This window comes from Myxine glutinosa, chromosome 2 (genome assembly GCF_964187855.1).
Source record: "Myxine glutinosa chromosome 2, kmMyxGlut1.1, whole genome shotgun sequence".
Lineage (NCBI taxonomy): Eukaryota > Metazoa > Chordata > Myxini > Myxiniformes > Myxinidae > Myxine > Myxine glutinosa.
Genome location: NC_136262.1, coordinates 205102252 through 205121708, shown reverse-complemented (window position 1 = coordinate 205121708; position 19457 = coordinate 205102252). Strand labels below are relative to the sequence as shown.

The 19457-nt window shown below is 41.0% G+C and overlaps 1 protein-coding gene across 3 annotated transcripts in view; it reads left to right on the top strand.

Moving 5' to 3' along the window:
- SFXN5 (sideroflexin 5) overlaps positions 1 to 19457 on the top strand; it is a 548869-nt gene that overhangs the window by 204720 nt on the left and 324692 nt on the right. For all 3 annotated transcript variants that reach the window (XR_013622453.1, XM_068106421.2, XM_068106422.2), the window contains 3 exons: positions 1022 to 1075; positions 4411 to 4467; positions 5973 to 6038. Coding sequence is in view for 2 of the 3 variants with exons in the window: in XM_068106421.2 (XP_067962522.2) it covers positions 1022 to 1075; positions 4411 to 4467; positions 5973 to 6038 (177 nt within the window). In the remaining variant the exon portion in view is untranslated. The remainder of the gene's footprint in view (positions 1 to 1021; positions 1076 to 4410; positions 4468 to 5972; positions 6039 to 19457) is intronic.

Here is a 19457-nt window from a genome sequence, read left to right as displayed (position 1 = left end):
TTGAACTCGATATCTCTTTTTTCATTCCAAACAGCATAACTCCGATCACAAATTAAATAACATTAATATAAAAAATAATCTTTTAACAACATTCATGACATAAACAAATATTTAAATCCTGATGTGAAGTTCCGTACGGTTGGGTGAATACAATTACGAATTCAAAATCGTACTTGTATTCACTCAATTCCAAACATCAATTGATACTTTAACAAAACAATTAACACGATTAACGTTTAACGATTTAACATTACAATTGAATGATGGTTGTATTTGGATATTATCAAACCCGCGCATTGCCGCCATCTGTCCACTTCCGCATTCGTGGCAGGTTCATAATTCTCATCAAAATCAAAACAGTATTTGTAGAATTTCAATAAAAGCCACATCACTGTTCATATCGGTAAATACTATTCCATCGTGTTTGCAAAAATTGGAAAACTTGGAAAAACAATATAGCCTATTTTACTCCCAGGGGTCCCAGGATTACCCTCCCAAAATATCGTTGCGATCGGTTCAGCCGTTTTTGCGGTACCTTCGAACGGACAGACGGACATTTGGTGAATTATAGTAAGATACGGAGAAGGCAAATTAATAATTTTGTCAAAAGGGGTCAAAAGGTCAGCGTCACCTAAAATCATCAATTTTCATCCAATTGACCTGAAATTTAAAGAATTTGCATATCGGGTCACTGAATTGGTTCACTAAACAAAAGGTAGGAAAAGGTAGGTTTTTTTTAGATCCAAAGGTCAAGGCTGCATAAAATCATAAATTTTCATTTTGTATGATTTTTAAACTGTTTTCGTTATTTTGATCATACGGAAAATGAAGAAGAAGACGTCTGAATACAAACGGACGTGGATGGGCTTTGCATTTCCAGATGCTTTCTAGTTTTCATCCAAATACACTATTTTACAGCAGCAGATACACAATTCAAATTTTAAAGATATTGTTGGAAATGACGTCACTATTACGTTCTCACATTGTAAAGTCTTTACCTTGGTGTTTTTTACTCCCACAGGTTGTGGGTCTCTTGCTTCCTAATCAGACATTGCCCTCAACAGTATTTTGGCAGGTATGGTAAACTAGGTGGTTTGCGGTATGCATAAAGGTGTATTTTGATTCTTGTTGAGTAAGAAAACAAAAATGTTATTAATATTGTTATGTTTAAATTGGAAGGCCTAATCGCACAATTGTATTCACACGGGTTAGAACAATTTAGCAGCATTTGGAAAACTGTTGCTGCTTTCGGTGTTGTTTCAGTATACCTGTATTGCAAAGCTTTGTGTCATTTCAGTATACCTGTATTGCATTGCCTTGTGTTGTTTCAGGGTACCTGTATTGCATTGCTTTGTGTCATTTCAGTATACCTGTATTGCATTGCCTTGTGTTGTTTCAGTGTACCTGTATTGCATTGCTTTGTGTCATTTTAGTATACCTGTATTGCATTGCTAAATGTTGTTTCAGTGTACCTGTATTGCAATGCATTGTGTCGTTTCAGTATACCTGTATTGCATTGCCTTGTGTTGTTTCAGTGTACCTGTATTGCATTGCTTTGTGTCATTTCAGTATACCTGTATTGCAATGCATTGTGTCGTTTCAGTGTACCTGTATTGCATTGCCTTGTGTGGTTTCAGTGTACCTGTATTGCAATGCTATATGTTGTTTCAGTATACCTGTATTGCAATGCATTGTGTCGTTTCAGTATACCTGTATTGCATTGCCTAGTGTTGTTTCAGTGTACCTGCATTGCATTGCTTTGTGTCATTTCAGTATACCTGTATTGCAATGCCATATGTTGTTTCAGTATACCTGTATTGCAATGCATTGTGTCGTTTCAGTATACCTGTATTGCATTGCCTTGTGTCATTTCAGTATACCTGTATTGCAAAGCTTTGTGTCATTTCAGTATACCTGTATTGCAATGCTTTATGTTGTTTCAGTATACCTGTATTGCAATGCATTGTGTTGTTTCAGTATACCTGTATTGCAATGCATAGTGTCGTTTCAGTATACCTGTATTGCAATGCTTTGTGTTGTTTCATTATACCTGTATGGCAATGCTTTGTGTCATTTCAGTATACCTGTATTGCAATGCTTTGTGTCGTTTCAGTATACCTGTTATTGCAATGCATTGTGTCGTTTCAGTTTACCTGTATTGCAATGCATTGTGTCATTTCAGTATACCTGTATTGCAATGCATTGTGTCGTTTCAGTGTACCTGTATTGCATTGCCTTGTGTGGTTTCAGTGTACCTGTATTGCAATGCTATATGTTGTTTCAGTATACCTGTATTGCAATGCATTGTGTCGTTTCAGTATACCTGTATTGCATTGCCTAGTGTTGTTTCAGTGTACCTGCATTGCATTGCTTTGTGTCATTTCAGTATACCTGTATTGCAATGCCATATGTTGTTTCAGTATACCTGTATTGCAATGCATTGTGTGGTTTCAGTGTACCTGTATTGCAATGCTATATGTTGTTTCAGTATACCTGTATTGCAATGCATTGTGTCGTTTCAGTATACCTGTATTGCATTGCCTAGTGTTGTTTCAGTGTACCTGCATTGCATTGCTTTGTGTCATTTCAGTATACCTGTATTGCAATGCCATATGTTGTTTCAGTATACCTGTATTGCAATGCATTGTGTCGTTTCAGTATACCTGTATTGCATTGCCTTGTGTTGTTTCAGTGTACCTGTATTGCAATGCTATATGTTGTTTCAGTATACCTGTATGGCAATGCTTTGTGTCATTTCAGTATACCTGTATTGCAATGCTTTGTGTCGTTTCAGTATACCTGTTATTGCAATGCATTGTGTCGTTTCAGTTTACCTGTATTGCAATGCATTGTGTCGTTTCAGTATACCTGTTATTGCAATGCTATATCTTGTTTCAGTATACCTGTATTGCAATGCTTTGTGTCATTTCAGTATACCTGTATTGCAATGCTTTGTGTTGTTTCAGTATACCTGTATTGCAATGCTATATGTTGTTTCAGAATACCTGTATTGCAATGCTTTGTGTTGTTTCAGTATACCTGTATTGCAATGCTTTGTGTTGTTTCAGTATACCTGTATTGCAATGCTATATGTTGTTTCAGTATACCTGTATTGCAATGCATTGTGTCGTTTCAGTATACCTGTATTGCATTACCTTGTGTCCTTTCAGTATACCTGTATTGCAAAGCTTTGTGTCATTTCAGTATACCTGTATTGCAAAGCTTTGTGTCATTTCAGTATACCTGTATTGCAATGCTTTATGTTGTTTCAGTATACCTGTATTGCAATGCATTGTGTTGTTTCAGTATACCTGTATTGCAATGCATAGTGTCGTTTCAGTATACCTGTATTGCAATGCTTTGTGTTGTTTCATTATACCTGTATTGCAATGCTCTGTGTCATTTCAGTATACCTGTATTGCAATGCTATATGTTGTTTCAGTATACCTGTATTGCAATGCTTTGTGCTATTTCAGTATACCTGTATTGCAATGCTTTGTGTCGTTACAGTATACCTGTATTGCAATGCTTTGTGTCGTTTCAGTATACCTGTTATTGCAATGCATTGTGTCGTTTAAGTTTACCTGTATTGCAATGCATTGTGTCGTTTCAGTATACCTGTTATTGCAATGCTATATTTTGTTTCAGTATACCTGTATTGCAATGCTTTGTGTCATTTCAGTATACCTGTATTGCAATGCTTTGTGTTGTTTCAGTATACCTGTATTGCAATGCTTTGTGTCGTTTCAGTATACCTGTATTGCAATGCATTGTGTCGTTTCAGTATACCTGTATTGCAATGCTTTGTGTTGTTTCAGTATACCTGTATTGCAATGCATTGTGTCGTTTCAGTATACCTGTATTGCAATGCTTTGTGTTGTTTCAGTATACCTGTATTGCAATGCTTTGTGTTGTTTCAGTATACCTGCATTGCAATGCTTTGTGTTGTTTCTGAATACCTGTATTATTATTGTTTGCGTCATTTAAGTTTACCTGTATTACGGTGGTTTGTACTGTTTCAGTACATTTTTATTGCAATGCTTTGTGTTGTTGCAGTTTACCTGTATTACGGTGGTTTGTACTGTTTCAGTATATTTTTATTACAATGCTTTCAGTGTTGTTGCAGTGTACCTTTATCATGATGTTTCCGGTGTAGTTTCATATACCTGCATGTTTCTGCTTCCAGTTGTAATATGATACAACTTGTCATTCCCATGTGCTGCATCATGGATGATAACACCTTAAAGCAGAATGTAGCATGTTATGCTTTGCAAATATAAAGTAGGGAAGCACCATTTTGCAGGTTGGTGTATGACTACTTCAGTTTACTATGTTATTTCACACATTGAAGACCATATGATTGAGAAAAGACATGAGGAAATCCTTATGAAACGTTTTCTTGTGTTCCAGTGGCTGAATCAGAGTCATAACGCCTGTGTGAATTATGCCAATCGAAACGCAACGAAGGTAAAATGGAGACTAAAAGCACTAAAACATTCCTCTTATTATTGCATTTGTAAGTTGCACTTGTTATTGCATTTGTTATTGCATTGTATTTGCTTACAAATATAAGGTGAACAGGATGTATTGGCAGTGGCCTTATGGTGACGACACTGCTCCGGTATCCTCAAAGTTGTGTGTTCAAATCCCAGTGAAGGCAACAGTACCTTATAACCCTGCGCTCGCGAAGCGAACCTGGGGTTAAGCATTCTTGTGCGTGCGTATGTCGTACGTGTCTGAATTTAACAAACTCATTTTCTCGGCAACCGTTGGTCCGCTTGACATGAAATTTTCACCATAGCAGGGCCTCCTCCTGTAGAATCTTTTAATGATTATTATGACGTCATAGGTCACGTGGTACAGGCGCCATCTTGAAAAAATTTCGCACCTCTATATCTCTGAAACCACTCCATGGAAAAATTGGAGACCTGGCTCATCGTCAACTACTCCCCATGGGGAATAAGATATATTAATGATGATGTCATCGGTGCCTTCGTTATGGCGTCATAATTCGACAAATACAACACTTATCCATCCCATCATTATTTTTAAAAAATCATCAACTGTTGGTCTGATGGACACGAAATTTTCACCATAGGAGCGCCTCATCCTTTAGAATATTTTAATGATAATCATGTCGTCATACGTCATGTGGTACATTCGCCATCTTGGAAAAACCGAAAAATGTTGCACCTCTATATCTCCAAAACCGCTGCATGGAAAAAATTGAAACATGGCTCATTGTAAAGAACTCCATATGGGGAATAGGTGTTGTTAACGATGACGTCATTGGTGCCATAATTATGACATCATAATTCGACAGGGACAACGTTTCGTCTGATCAGTTTGAAATTTATTGAGCATGATCTATGCAACAATTATATGAGAGAATATAAATTTATGATGTCATCGCTCACGTGGTCTGGCAGCCATATTGGATCAAAAAAAAAAGAAATGTTCAAAAACAGAAGAGTTGGCTCACACCAAGTTGACTGCGCGGGGTAAATATTTTATGAATACCATCTAGTTTGAAAGATGTGGTGGGATTCTTTCCATCCACCAGCAAATTCTACAGCAGATTGAACACCTGGTTTAACGTCATTAAGAAGGATTGGTATGTGAAACACCAGGGTGACAGTTTATATAGTCCAGCCAGGATTCACACTCGGACTAAAACGACTCAAAGTTGATTACGCTCCCTCTGAGATATCCTGCCAACACATTTTGTAACAAAGAGGCCTATTTAATAGTTTAATATAGGAATCTCTTTGTAGCGTTTCTTTCTTCGTTAACCTTCATTGAATGCGAGGGATACTTTAATGATGTGTTACCTCATCTGTGTAGAATCATTTAGAGGAGAACTTGAATTTGTTGAATGAAAAGGTGTTTGCTCTTACTGCGGTGATGTTTCGTTCTAATCTGAAGGGTTTCTGTATCGAATCCGATGACATGTTTGTTTTTCTGTCATCCAGCCAACTCCAACATCCAAGTTCATTGAAGGTTACATTGGAGCTGTGGGGAGTGCGGTGTCTATCGCGGTAAGTGTCTCAATCATATCGCTCACCACCGCCAAGTGAACTGAAGCAATCATTGTCTAAAATCCTCAAAATAATTACAACTTCATACTTTATCTGAATACTATTTTGCTTTGGCATATTTCTACTTTGGTAATATTTATCGTGTAATCGCAAAACAGCTTTAAACAATTTCTTGTTCGGCATATAAAGAACTAGCAGGAGTACCCGGCGTTGCCGCGTGAGGTGGGGGGAGGCTGGAGAGGGAGGATTGAGGAAGGGAGTGGGATGAGTGGAAGGAGGTGGGGTGGGGAAGGGAGTGGGATGAGTGGAAGGAGGTGGGGTGGGGAAGGGAGTGGGAGGGGAAAGATATACTACATATACAGTACATCTTTTAGGGGGGGGGGGCTTTGACAGGCTCCTCCGTTTTGAGGGAGGGGGGAAGGGAAAGAGGAAAAATGTACCCGTGCAAAGAGTGCTTTAACCTCAGTGTTGCCCAGGTAAAAGAGGAAATTGTAATATCCTCTGCCACCATCACCAGGTGGCGCTACACGGTACGCATTTACAGAGAGAATTTACGCTCCTCCCTCGGCCCCCCACATCCCCACATGAGTCCACGGCCACATAGCCTATGTTACCCCGCAGACAAAGTTGTATTTATATGTATTTGTATTTGTACACCGAGTAAAGTATATAAGTGTTTATAGCTGGAGTACCTGGCATTGCTCAAGCGAAAAAGAAATATTAACATATTTGAAATGAGGGCAAATATAATGGAAAAGCAATTACATCCTAATCAAAATCCACCACAAATGTCAAATCATCATTTTACCTTTTCGTTGAATATATGCTGCTGAATGTGCCGTTCATCACGTTTCTGAGTTTAAGTATGATGACATTTTCGGAAGAAGAAGAAGCTTTACTACCAACGTCGTACACTTCCGGAATTGTTTGATTTATTTGCATTCAAATGTTTCTGATTTGTTTTGTATTTATTTATGTGAATGTGTACTTGTATATAATTATAACTGTCATTAATCAAAAAGGTGTCGGCACCATAGAGCGATTTTTTTAAATCCAAAAAAACGAACTTTTATTTTTAATTTTTTTTTTTTTTGCCTAAAACACTCCCAGGCACTCACTGATAACCCCCTGGAAGTTTGATAAAGATCCGTTCAGCCATCTCTGAGAAAAATGGCGACACACAGACAGACACACCAACGGCTCTCTTAAGTCGTAAAAGACAATGGCCAATGGCAATTAACTAATTGCTACACTGCTGGTATCTTTGTATATTGTTCAGAGGATTGAAGAATTGTTCCCTCTTTTGCTCAAACATACCGTGATTTTGCCAAGTGATTGATCAGATTACTTTTTTTTGCACATAAATGGAAATCAGAAGGATATTGGTGATTAGCGTTTGATATACTGTAAAACCCGACATTTGCGGACCCCGCATATTCGCGGTTCATAAAATGTGACCTGCTTCTACATTTGTGGCCCTATGCTTCGTGTATTCGCGGTTTTTGTGGGTGCAAAAACTATCTCCCCACTGGCCGCTTGCATAACACAGTTTAAAAACTATCTTTTTCCAGCCACGCATAAACCATCTCCCATCAGCCACGTGCATAAAACATTTCTAAAACCATCTCCCACCAACCGCACATAAAGCAGCTATACGTGCACATAAACCATCCCTTGCCACCATCTCCTTCCATGTGAACTCACGTGCTCTGAACGGCAAAAACAAGCAAACTCTGCCTGTATTTTGGAGGGCCAACAGAAAGGTGTGGGTAACAGCTGCCATCTTTATGGATTGGTTCCACAACTATTTTCCAAGTGGAGGTAGCTGGCAGTAAAGAAACTCTCCGTCAAGGTCCTCCTGCTGGTGGACAACACTCCCGGCCACCTCGAGGTGCTGAATGTGGCTCATCCCAAAGTTGAGGTCATCTTTCTGTCACCCAACACCACCTCCCTGATCCACCCACTCAACCAAGGGGTAATTTCAACGTTTAAAATGTGCGACACCCACCACACCTTCCGTCACATCTTGGATGCTATAGATTCTAACTCAGAACTTACTGTCGAGAAATGTTGGAAGGACTTCAACATAACTCACTGCATCAGCGCCACCTCTCTGGACGAAGTTAAAGCCTCCACCATCAACACTTACTGGCAAAATCTATGGCCACAGGCAGTCAACGACTTCAGAGGCTTTCCCTACACCACGGAAGAGAGGCAGAAAATTGCCGGGTTGGCACAGGTGGTGGGAGGGGAAGGCTTCAACGATATGGAGCCTAAGGATTTGGAGGAGCTCATCGCCTCACATGGGGAGGAGCTAAATGAGGAGGAGTTGGTGGCCATCAACAAGGATTCTGAGGAGGGGGAGGAGGAGGAGGAGAGCAGTGAAGAGGAGGAAGAGGTGGCGAGGCCCAACCTGACCATGAAGTTCCTGGCTGAGGTGATGCAGAATATGAGGACAATTGCTGACAGGTGGCAAGATGCCAACCCAGTGATGGAGTAGTACCTCAGGTTTAAGAGGGGGCTGGATGATATTTTGCTGCCGTACAAAGAGCTGCAATGAAACCTGAAGCACTCAGCAAAACAGTGCGCGATCACCCTTTTTTTTTTTTTTTGCGCTGGCCTCAACCTCAACACCCTTAGTGCCCTCACCTACATCCTCTTTAGTGCACAACTCATCAGCACCCTCACCTGCATCCTCTTCAGAGGAGTTCACTGGATTTTAACTCATCATCATCATCATCATCATCATCACATGAAAAGTTGTCATATCTTAAATAAAAATTGAAAACAGTACCTGCTGTTGTTGTTGTTTTTGTTTGTAAGTATTTGTAATTGAAACTGTAATCATGTGCAGGTGTTCATAAAACATAAAAAATTTCCATTATGAACCACGAACCGCCGGGAACCTATCCGCCCTTTTCCCATTGAAACAATGCCTCGACATTCGCGGATTTGACATTCGCAGCATTTTCCAGGAATGTATCCCCTGCGGATGTCTTACTGCATGGTATTTATGTGTGATATTTTCTAAAATGAGACTTTACATGTAGTTGGGTATTTTATAGTAAGGAAATTACTGATTATCGCTTTCAAAAATGACCAGTGTTATTATGACCAAACGCATCTTACAAATATTTCCAAGCGTTTGTTTGTGTGTTTGTGCGTTTGTACATTATTCTTTCACGGCTAAACCATAGGACCTACATGCCCCCAATTTTGGTTGTATGGACTACAGAATCTGGGCATGGTTTTAGCTACCACGCTTTGGCCTTGGCATCTGTTTGGAGGCCACCAAAGGCTGCAATAAAGTCTATATTGGGATGTCAGTCAGGCGTTGCTGTCACCGGCCTGCAGGCAAAAGTTAACCACCATGAGACCAATAACTCCATAGCCTTTCAATGTCCAACACATCCTGAAACTACCGCCGAGAATAGCTCACCCAGCTGGGCAGCACCGGGTATCTCTAACCCACTCTCTGTCTCCCTCCCTCTCTCTAGCGCTCACCCTCTCTCTGTATCTAAACCTATCTCCATCTCTTGCCATCTCACCGTATCTCCATCTCTTGCCATCTCACCGTATCTCCATCTCTTGCCATCTCACCGTATCTCCATCTCTTGCCATCTCACCCCATCTCTATCTCTTGCCATCTCACCCTATCTCTATCTCTTGCCATCTCACCCCATCTCTATCTCTCGCCATCTCACCCCATCTCTATCTCTCACCCTTTCTTTATCTCTCGCCCTCTCTCTATCTCTCACCTTCTCTTTATCTCTCGCCCTTTCTCTATCTCTCACCATCTCACCCTTTCTCTATCTCTCACCCCATCTCTATCTCTCACCTTCTCTTTATCTCTCTATCTCTCACCCTCTCTCTATCTCTCACCATCTCACCCTATCTCTATCTCTCACCATCTCACCCGATCTCTATCTCTCACCCTCTCTTTATCTCTCGCCCTCTCTCTATCTCTCACCATCTCACCCTATCTCTATCTCTCACCCTTTCTCTATCTCTCGCCTTCTCTCTATCTCTCACCCTATCTCTATCTCAGCCTCTCTTTATCTCTCGCCCTATATCTATCTCACCCTCTCTTTAACTCTTGCCCTCTCTCTTTCTCTCACCATCTCACCCTCACTTTATCTCTCACCATCACACCCTCTCTTTATCTCTCACCATCGCTTTATCTCTCGCCCTCCCTCTATCTCTCACCCTCTCTTTATCTCTTGACCTCTCTCTATCTCTCACCATCTCACCCGATCTCTATCTCTCACCCTCTCTTTATCTCTCGCCCTCTCTCTATCTCTCGCCCTCTCTCTATCTCTCACCATCTCACCCTATCTCTATCTCTCACCCTTTCTTTATCTCTTGCCCTCTCTCTATCTCTCACCATCCCTTTATCTCTCGCCTTCTCTCTATCTCAGCCTCTCTTTATCTCTCGCCCTATATCTATCTCACCCTCTCTTTAACTCTTGCCCTCTCTCTTTCTCTCACCATCTCACCCTCGCTTTATCTCTCACCATCTCACCCTATCTCTATCTCTCACCATCTCACCCTCGCGTTATCTCTCACCATCTCACCCGATCTCTATCTCTCACCCTCTCTTTATCTCTCGCCCTCTCTCTATCTCTCACCATCTCACCCTATCTCTATCTCTCACCCTTTCTTTATATCTTGCCCTCTCTCTATCTCTCACCATCCCTTTATCTCTCGCCTTCTCTCTATCTCTCACCCTATCTCTATCTCAGCCTCTCTTTATCTCTCGCCCTATATCTATCTCACCCTCTCTTTAACTCTTGCCCTCTCTCTATCTCTTACCATCTCACCCTATCTCTATCTCTCACCATCTCACCCGATCTCGATCCCTCACCCTCTCTTTAACTCTTGCCCTCTCTCTATCTCTCACCATCTCACCCTCGCTTTATCTCTCACCATCTCTTTATCTCTCACCCTCTCTCTATCTCCCACCCTCTCTTTATCCCTCGCCCTATCTCTATCCCTCACCCTCTCTTTTTCTCTCGCCCTCTCTCTATCTCTCACCATCTCTTTAACTCTCACCCTCTCCTTAACTCTCGCCCTTTCTCTATCTCTCACTATCTCACCCTATCTCTATCTCTCACCCTCTCTTTATCTCTTACCCTATTTCTATCCCTAACCTTCTTCTTAACTCCTGCCCTTTTCTCTATTTCTCACCATCACACCCTCTCTTTATCTCTCACCATCGCTTTATCTCTCGCCCTCCCTCTATCTCTCACCCTCTCTTTATCTCTTGACCTCTCTTTATCTCTCGCCCTATTTCTATCCCTCACTCTATCTTTAACTCCTGCCCTCTCTCAATCTCTCACCATCTCGCCCTCTCTTTATCTCTCACCATCTCTTTATCTCTCGCCCTCCCTCTATCTCTCACCCTCTCCTTAACTCTCACCCTTTCTCTATCTCTCACCATCTCACCCTATCTCTTTCTCTCACCCTCTCTTTATCTCTCACCCTCTCTTTATCTCTTACCCTATTTCTATCCCTCACCCTATCTTTAACTCCTGCCCTCTCTCAATCTCTCACCATCTCGCCCTCTCTTTAACTCTCACCATCTCTTTATCTCTCGCCCTCCCTCTATCTCTCACCCTCTCCTTAACTCTCGCCCTTTCTCTATCTCTCACCATCTCACCCTATCTCTATCTCTCACCATCTCTTTATCTCTCGCCCTCTCTTTATCTCTAACCCTCTCTCTTTCTTCCTCTCTGGCCCTTTCTCTATCTCTCTTTTGCTATTTTCCCCTTTTTTCCAACTGTCTCTCTCTCTCTCTCTCTCTCTCTCTCTCTCTCTCTCTCTGTGTGTGTGTGTGTGTGTGTGTGTGTGTGTGTGTGTCTGCTGCATCATCCCAGCTGTCTGTCAATCTATACAAAAAGAAAATGCTTTTCTATGTGTTGCCATTTTTCTAAGAGATGGCCAAACGGATCTTTCTCAACCTTTCAGAGGTTCATCACTGACTGCCGGGGATTGCTTTCGGCAAAATATACCTTTTGAAAAGTTTGAAAACATTTTGGAATTTTTTAAATTTCTTTTTTTAATCACTCTTTTGCCAATGTTAAATGCTATGTGAAATGCCTTTGTAGCTATGTGAAAGGTAATGTTAAATGATCCCCGACCACATTCCTTAGTGGATATAGGGAAGTGTTTCAGGCGGCCACAAAAAATAGGGAAAAAAAAGATTTCTTCAAAATGGCAACAGAATTAGAACAGCACCGGACAATTCCGGGTACGTCTGCTAGGCTGACATATCTCAATGTTTTGAATATTGTCTTTGGAATTCCCCTTCCGTGTTTGATAATAAACACATTTCCTCATTCTAGTATGAATTGCACCCATTGATATTTGCTTACTTGTAAATGCACTTTAGTTGTAAGCATAGATATATTGTATCATGGGAATGCCTGATAATTATACTTATAGCAGTGTGATGAAATTATTCAGTGATGCTTTCCATCAATAGAGCCTCACAAGAGATGACATATTCATAGCGGCCCAGCTCCATCGCACCCTGTGTTTTGTTCTGAAAACCGGGGCAGAGGCCATGGCACTCCTTCTGCCATTGGCACGCTGAGCAGTAGTACCACAAAGGAAGTCATGCTGTGGATAACACGGCAACCTGCCAGGCTGGGCCCAGCCCTACAAGGGGAGAGGCGCGGAGAAAGGAGGAGGCCAGGAGAGCCGTGCACTGCGTCGCGGAGCCGGCTCCAACAATAATGCGCACACGCTGACGGGGTCACGCCTCCTGAGTCTTTTCCTCAGTTAGAGGCATAGACATGGGTGGGGACAATGAGGAACAGGCAGGCGCACAGACAATAAGCAGTATGAGTATCATTGGCTTTCACAAGATGTACATAGAGTCGTTTTGTGCAGAATTAGTTGTTATTTCGATCGCGGTGCATTGTGGGCTCAGGAGTAAGTGTGGAGTAAACTGCACTCAAGGTGCAGATGAAGCTGCTATGTAACTGCTGGAGTCCAAGGCCTTAAACAGTTACAAACAGACCAGACTTCAGCCCATCTTTCACAATCTCTCCAAATCTCACTTTGCGAAATGTTGTTGAAGATTGATGCATTAAATAATGACATGGTAGTTGGGTAAGTTGTAGTTATTGATATTCTATGAAATTATTTGTTGCAGTTGCGATATTATTTTGTTTTTGTCAATCTTCTTCCTTTATTTTTATTGCTCCTATTCATTGTGACTCAACGTTTGTACGACTTACCTAGTACTTATTTTGTGTGCACATTGCATGATATTAAGAAGTTATTTGTCTACAGTAATTGGTTAAATGTAATGAAGTTGTTTCTTCATCTGAGGTTAATGTCTCAATAACATTGCTGAAGGAGACATAGAAAGGATTAAGGTTTGTTTGTTTGTTTGTTTGTTTGTGTGTTTCTAAATTATTTCATTTCTTTTTCTTTAAATACAGGTGTTAAGGCTCATGTATTTGAAAAACAGCAGGGAACAATGGATCGACAGACAAAATGGATCAAACAGAAAACAGTGTGACAACAATAAACAGATGGACCACAGCACGAGAGGAATTGGAGAAGGGTGAGAACAGTGTCTCAGTGAGTGCTAGTAAAGCTCAGGAGTGAAAATAAGAGACTATGAGGTGGCGGTGGGCAGCAGACTTGAAAATTATTTAGGGAAGAGCTTGAGACAACTGACTCAGGAAGAAAGTTCTCAGTAAGACAAAAATATGAAAAGAGGGGTATAAAAGAATGTGATGAGCACTGAATTTAGACTTGGGGAAAATAACAAGGATTGGGTTTCCGGCAGAACGCATGCTATCTGGAGAGGCTAGGTCTGCATGTGGAGAGGTGAGAGTAGGGTGTCAACAGTGACCAAAAGCAGAGATACAGAACGAGGTCTTCATATTCCAGGGCCTCATGGGGATCAAGACCGTTACAGCACCAGCCTCAGTTACACTATCAGCCTTGGTGGTCTAATGGTTAGAGTGTCTACTCTGAGTCTGGGAGGTTAGCGGTTTGAACTCCGTTCGAGTCGTACCAAAGATAAATAAAAAAAAATGGTACGTGCTGCTTCCTTGCTTGAGGCTCCGCATTCTAAAAGGATAGAGTATGGACAAACAACCATAAGTTGGTAATAATAGCGCAGGCTTTGATGGGTCTAATGTCCTCCTCCTGTGTCGAAGTTCTTTATAAGTGAACTCATATTATCATGTCAAGAATTGAAGCAGCACACTAGTCTTCTGGAGCCATATTTCATGAAACTACCGATGAAAGCATTATACAACGTTTATATGCTCAGAAGAAGAACTTTGTCCGATGAAGAACTCTAAATCTTTGGCTAGCTTTGGAAGCCAACTTGGAGATTTGATCTGCACAGGACAGGTTAAGCTGATAGTTTGGCCCAGCAGCTTCATAGATTGCACTTCTTCTCTCAGAGGCAGGTTGCAGAAACATATTGGGAATTTTGTCTGCTGAAACTTATGGTGGGACAAATTTGACAAGAGGAGTCTTTCTTTTCCTCTTGTACTGGGTATATCAACAGTTGCTTATTTTCCTCAGCTCAGGATTGAGGGATGCTGCCACAACCTGCCTGGCAGAGGGGAGCAGATCTTCCATACATAGAATGGAGTTGTCCACAAAAAGATTGAAGTGATTTTTTTCTCCAATGACTAATACATGTCATCTGTATCAAGAACAGGGTTGGTCCAGACAGACTCAAATGTACAGATGTCTGTTGAGATATCCCTGGCCTCTAGATTGAGAATAACTGAACCATTGTCGTAATTTAACATGATAGCAGAATCCTACTAAAGATCATTCAACACAGAATAGAAGACTTCATTAAGTGAGAAATGCCAGTTGATCAAGCAGATTTTAGAACGGGAAGAGGTGATCGAGATCAAATCAGAGAATCTGAGGTTGACCATGGAAAAAGCAAGAGAATGTCAAAGGAAAGTATGTGTCTGTTTATATACGTATTATAGCAAAGCTTTCAATTGTGTTGATCATGAATTGGTGTGGAGTATGCTGAGAGAAATGGGGATGTTGGTGCACCTGATATGTCGAATACGAATCCTGTACACTGATCAAGAAACTACAGTTGGAACAAACTATGGAGAGAGAGAATGCTTTGGAATTGTAAAATGGGTTAGACAGGGGTGTATTCTTTCTCTCCCCTTTCTTGTTCGATCTGTATAGTGAGCACATCATGAGGAAATGAAACTTGGATGACATAGATGGAGTCAGGATTGGAGGAAGATGTATCGTATCAACAACCTAAGGAATGCTGATGATACTATTCTTTAGGCAGAAAGGAAAGATGACTTGATGAAACTGCTGCAGACGGTGAAAAAGGAAAGTGAAAAAGGTGGTCTTTATTTAAACCGAAAAAGACTCAACTCTTGCCAACTGAGAAGAGTAACATGATCAGGTGAGGAAACAAACACGTACGAATAGTGTAAAGTTTCATCTTCCTGGGTTCTCAGATTGAAGTGAGAATGTGGAGGAGACATTAATAGACAGGAGCTTTGGGGAGAACAACAATATTAGTATTGACAAAGATCTATAAAGACAAATACGTGACAACGCAAACAAAGAGGAGGCGAGTGAATGCTCTGGTTCATCCAGTTGTAATGTATGGATGTGAGTCATGGATGGTGAAAAAGAAAGCAAGGAAGAATACTGACGGTTTTGAAATGTGGTGTTGGAGACGAATGTTAAAAAATTCCATGGACTGAAAGAAGAACAAGCAAATCAGTGTTTGAACAAATTATACATGTTCCAGTTACCAGCATGTTACCAGCATGTTCATTAGAAGTGTTGATGCTATAACAGAAACTGTCGTGCATTAGACACATCATGCATGCAGAAAACGAGCTCGGAGAAATCATCCATGCTGGGTATGGTTGAAGGAAGAAGAGGAAGACGCAAACATTGTATGCGTTGCATGGATGGGGGTAGAGTCTACAACCAAGTTTTCCTTGCTGGAACTTTGAAAAGCTGTGCAGGATAGGGATGTTTGGAGAATCCCGATCATGAATGTCACCGGAAGCTGAACACGATTTGATGGAACTGGATAACTTGTTTGAGATTGAGGGCATGGACATCCATTACTGATATAACCAAAGCAGCATGTCAAGATGGATCTATCTGTGTGGAAGTCAAACTGATCATCAACAACAAGAGATGTAGAGAAAAGGTGGGTCTTGAGGTCTGCTGGAATTATCATTGATTCCATCACTTTGCGTATTATGGCTAAACAAGGTTGACTGCTCGAAACACAAAATCTAATCTTTATAAAAACTTCACCAAATTTAGATACAGAGCTAACTTGGAGCTATCCACCACCGACTCAGGGTTGTCACCACACCTTTGTCAACATTTTGTTGAGAACATTTGTTGGTTATTGTATGGTAAAGAGAATCAATTTTTGACACTATTCTAATGCTTTGGAATAGCATGGAGATTTGAAATGGTGCAAGCAGATGGTTTTTAGAAAATAACCTTGAAATGAGCAAAGAGAGATAATAGTTCTTGAATCCTAGGGCACTCGTGCCAACTGGACCATTAGCGGTGGAGCGGTCACGAGAGGTGAGGAATTTCTCCAACTTGGTAGGAGGGAAGTTCATATGCTATCGGATGATTTCAGTGAGGGGATGTAGAATGGGTACAGTAAGGAAAAGAGTAACGACCTCAGCCTTTCCTGCAAAGACAGTTAATACAGTGGGTCATAACGTGAGCAGCATTCATTATGACTCATCCGTCAAGAGTGAAGGACAGATGAGGAGAATCTTCCAGAGACAGACTTGTCCAACTGCTGGAAAGTTTTTGTAGATGGTTCAATAACTGTGTTTTGACCTCAGGAGGGCTCAATGCTGATTTCTGGCCCATCTGAAGACAGGAGAACAATGGTCACAAGCTTTGTGGAGTTCATCATCACTGGTTCCCATCACCGAGGATAGCTTTCCAGGAGGAAAAGACTAGATAGGTTTCTGGCAATTTCCTCACCCCATAAATCGTTGAACAATAAAATGAACATATGTCACCCACAGGGTGAACCGTATCTTGCCCCTGCATCTGTCTATTTTACCTTTTGGTCAAAATTGAATGACCTTCAAAATGACCTTGAAGGTCAAGGCCGATCGACACCAAAAACTAATCAGCTGAGCGCCATACCACACCCTATATACCCACCAAGTTTGGAGATCATAAGATCAAAGTTACTCAAAAAATAAGGGTTTCGTTGACCTCCATGATTGACCGCAAAGTGACCTTGACCTTTGACCTTGACCTTAATAATTTCGTGTGGTGAATAGTATGTCTTCATGACCAACGCACATGAAATATTGAAAGATTTTGATGAGAACTGAGGAAATAATTTTTTCATGAAAATTCCGTTTTTTCGTCATGACGTCATCAAATGACGTCATAGCGTCAAACTGTTTACAGATCTGGGAAGCACTCATCAAGGGCATTCATATGAGGTATTACTCGATATGGTACCTACGATTTCAAAATTTGACCTTGGGGTCAATAATTTTCGACCTCCAGCGCTAACCATGAAGGTCAAGGCCGATCGCCACCAAAAACTAATCAGCTGAGCGCCGGACCATATACTAGATTCCCATGAAGTTTGGAGACGATCTGATCAAAGTTACTCAAAAAATTAGTGTTTCGTCGACCTCCATGATTGACCACAAAGTGACCTTGACCTTTGACCTTGACCTTTGACCTTGACCTTCAAAATTTTGTGTGCTGAAGGGTATCTCTATAGGACTCTGATATGCGAAGTTACAGGAGTTTCCAATAATAACTGTGGTCTACAGAGTGACCTAAACAATGCGAACTAAAGCAATACAATATACATGAAAAGTGCAGTTTTTTCGTCATAACGCCGTCAAATGACGTCACATTGTCAAACTAGTTATATGTTTGGAAAGCACTCAACAAGGGCTTCAATTTGAGGTACTACTCGATATGGTAACTGAAACTTGAAAATTTTACCTTTTGGTCAAAATTGAATGACCTTCAAAATGACCTTGAAGGTCAAGGCCGATCGACACCAAAAACTAATCAGCTGAGCGCCATACCACACCCTATATACCCACCAAGTTTGGAGATCATAAGATCAAAGTTACTCAAAAAATAAGGGTTTCGTTGACCTCCATGATTGACCGCAAAGTGACCTTGACCTTTGACCTTGACCTTCAAAATTTTGTGTGCTGAAGGGTATCTCTATAGGACTCTGATATGCGAAGTTACAGGAGTTTCCAATAATAACTGTGGTCTACAGAGTGATCTAAACGTGAAAAAAAAATGATTAACCACAAACAAAAAAACAAACATACAAGCTGACTGATACATCTTGCAAAAACTTCGTTTTGGCAAGATAACAAACAAAAAATTTGACCTTGGGGTCAATAATTTTCGACCTCCAGCGCTAACCATGAAGGTCAAGGCCGATCGCCACCAAAAACGAATCAGCTGAGCGCCGGACCATATACTAGATTCCCATGAAGTTTGGAGACGATCCGATCAAAGTTACTCAAAAAATTAGTGTTTCGTCGACCTCCATGATTGGCCGCAAAGTGACCTTGACCTTTGACCTTGACCTTCATAATTTTGTGTGCTAAAGGGTATCTCTAAAAGACTCTGATATGCGAACTTACAAGAGTTTCCAAAGGGAACTGTGCTCTACAGAGTGACCTAAACAATGCGAACTAAAGCAATACAATATACATGAAAAGTGCAGTTTTTTCGTCATAACGCCGTCAAATGACGTCACATTGTCAAACTAGTTATATGTTTGGAAAGCACTCAACAAGGGCTTCAATTTGAGGTACTACTCGATATGGTAACTGAAACTTGAAAATTTTACCTTTTGGTCAAAATTGAATGACCTTCAAAATGACCTTGAAGGTCAAGGCCGATCGACACCAAAAACTAATCAACTGAGCGCCATACCACACCCTATATACCCACCAAGTTTGGAGATCATAAGATCAAAGTTACTCAAAAAATAAGGGTTTCGTAATTTGACCTTGGGGTCAATAATTTTCGACCTCCAGCGCTAACCATGAAGGTCAAGGCCGATCGCCACCAAAAACTAATCAGCTGAGCGCCGGACCATATACTAGATTCCCATGAAGTTTGGAGACGATCCGATCAAAGTTACTCAAAAAATTAGTGTTTCGTCGACCTCCATGATTGACCACAAAGTGACCTTGACCTTTGACCTTGACCTTCAAAATTTTGTGTGCTGAAGGGTATCTCTATAGGACTCTGATATGCGAAGTTACAGGAGTTTCCAATAATAACTGTGGTCTACAGAGTGATCTAAACGTGAAAAAAATGATTAACCACAAACAAACAAAAAAACAAACATACAAGCTGACTGATACATCTTGCAAAAACTTCGTTTTG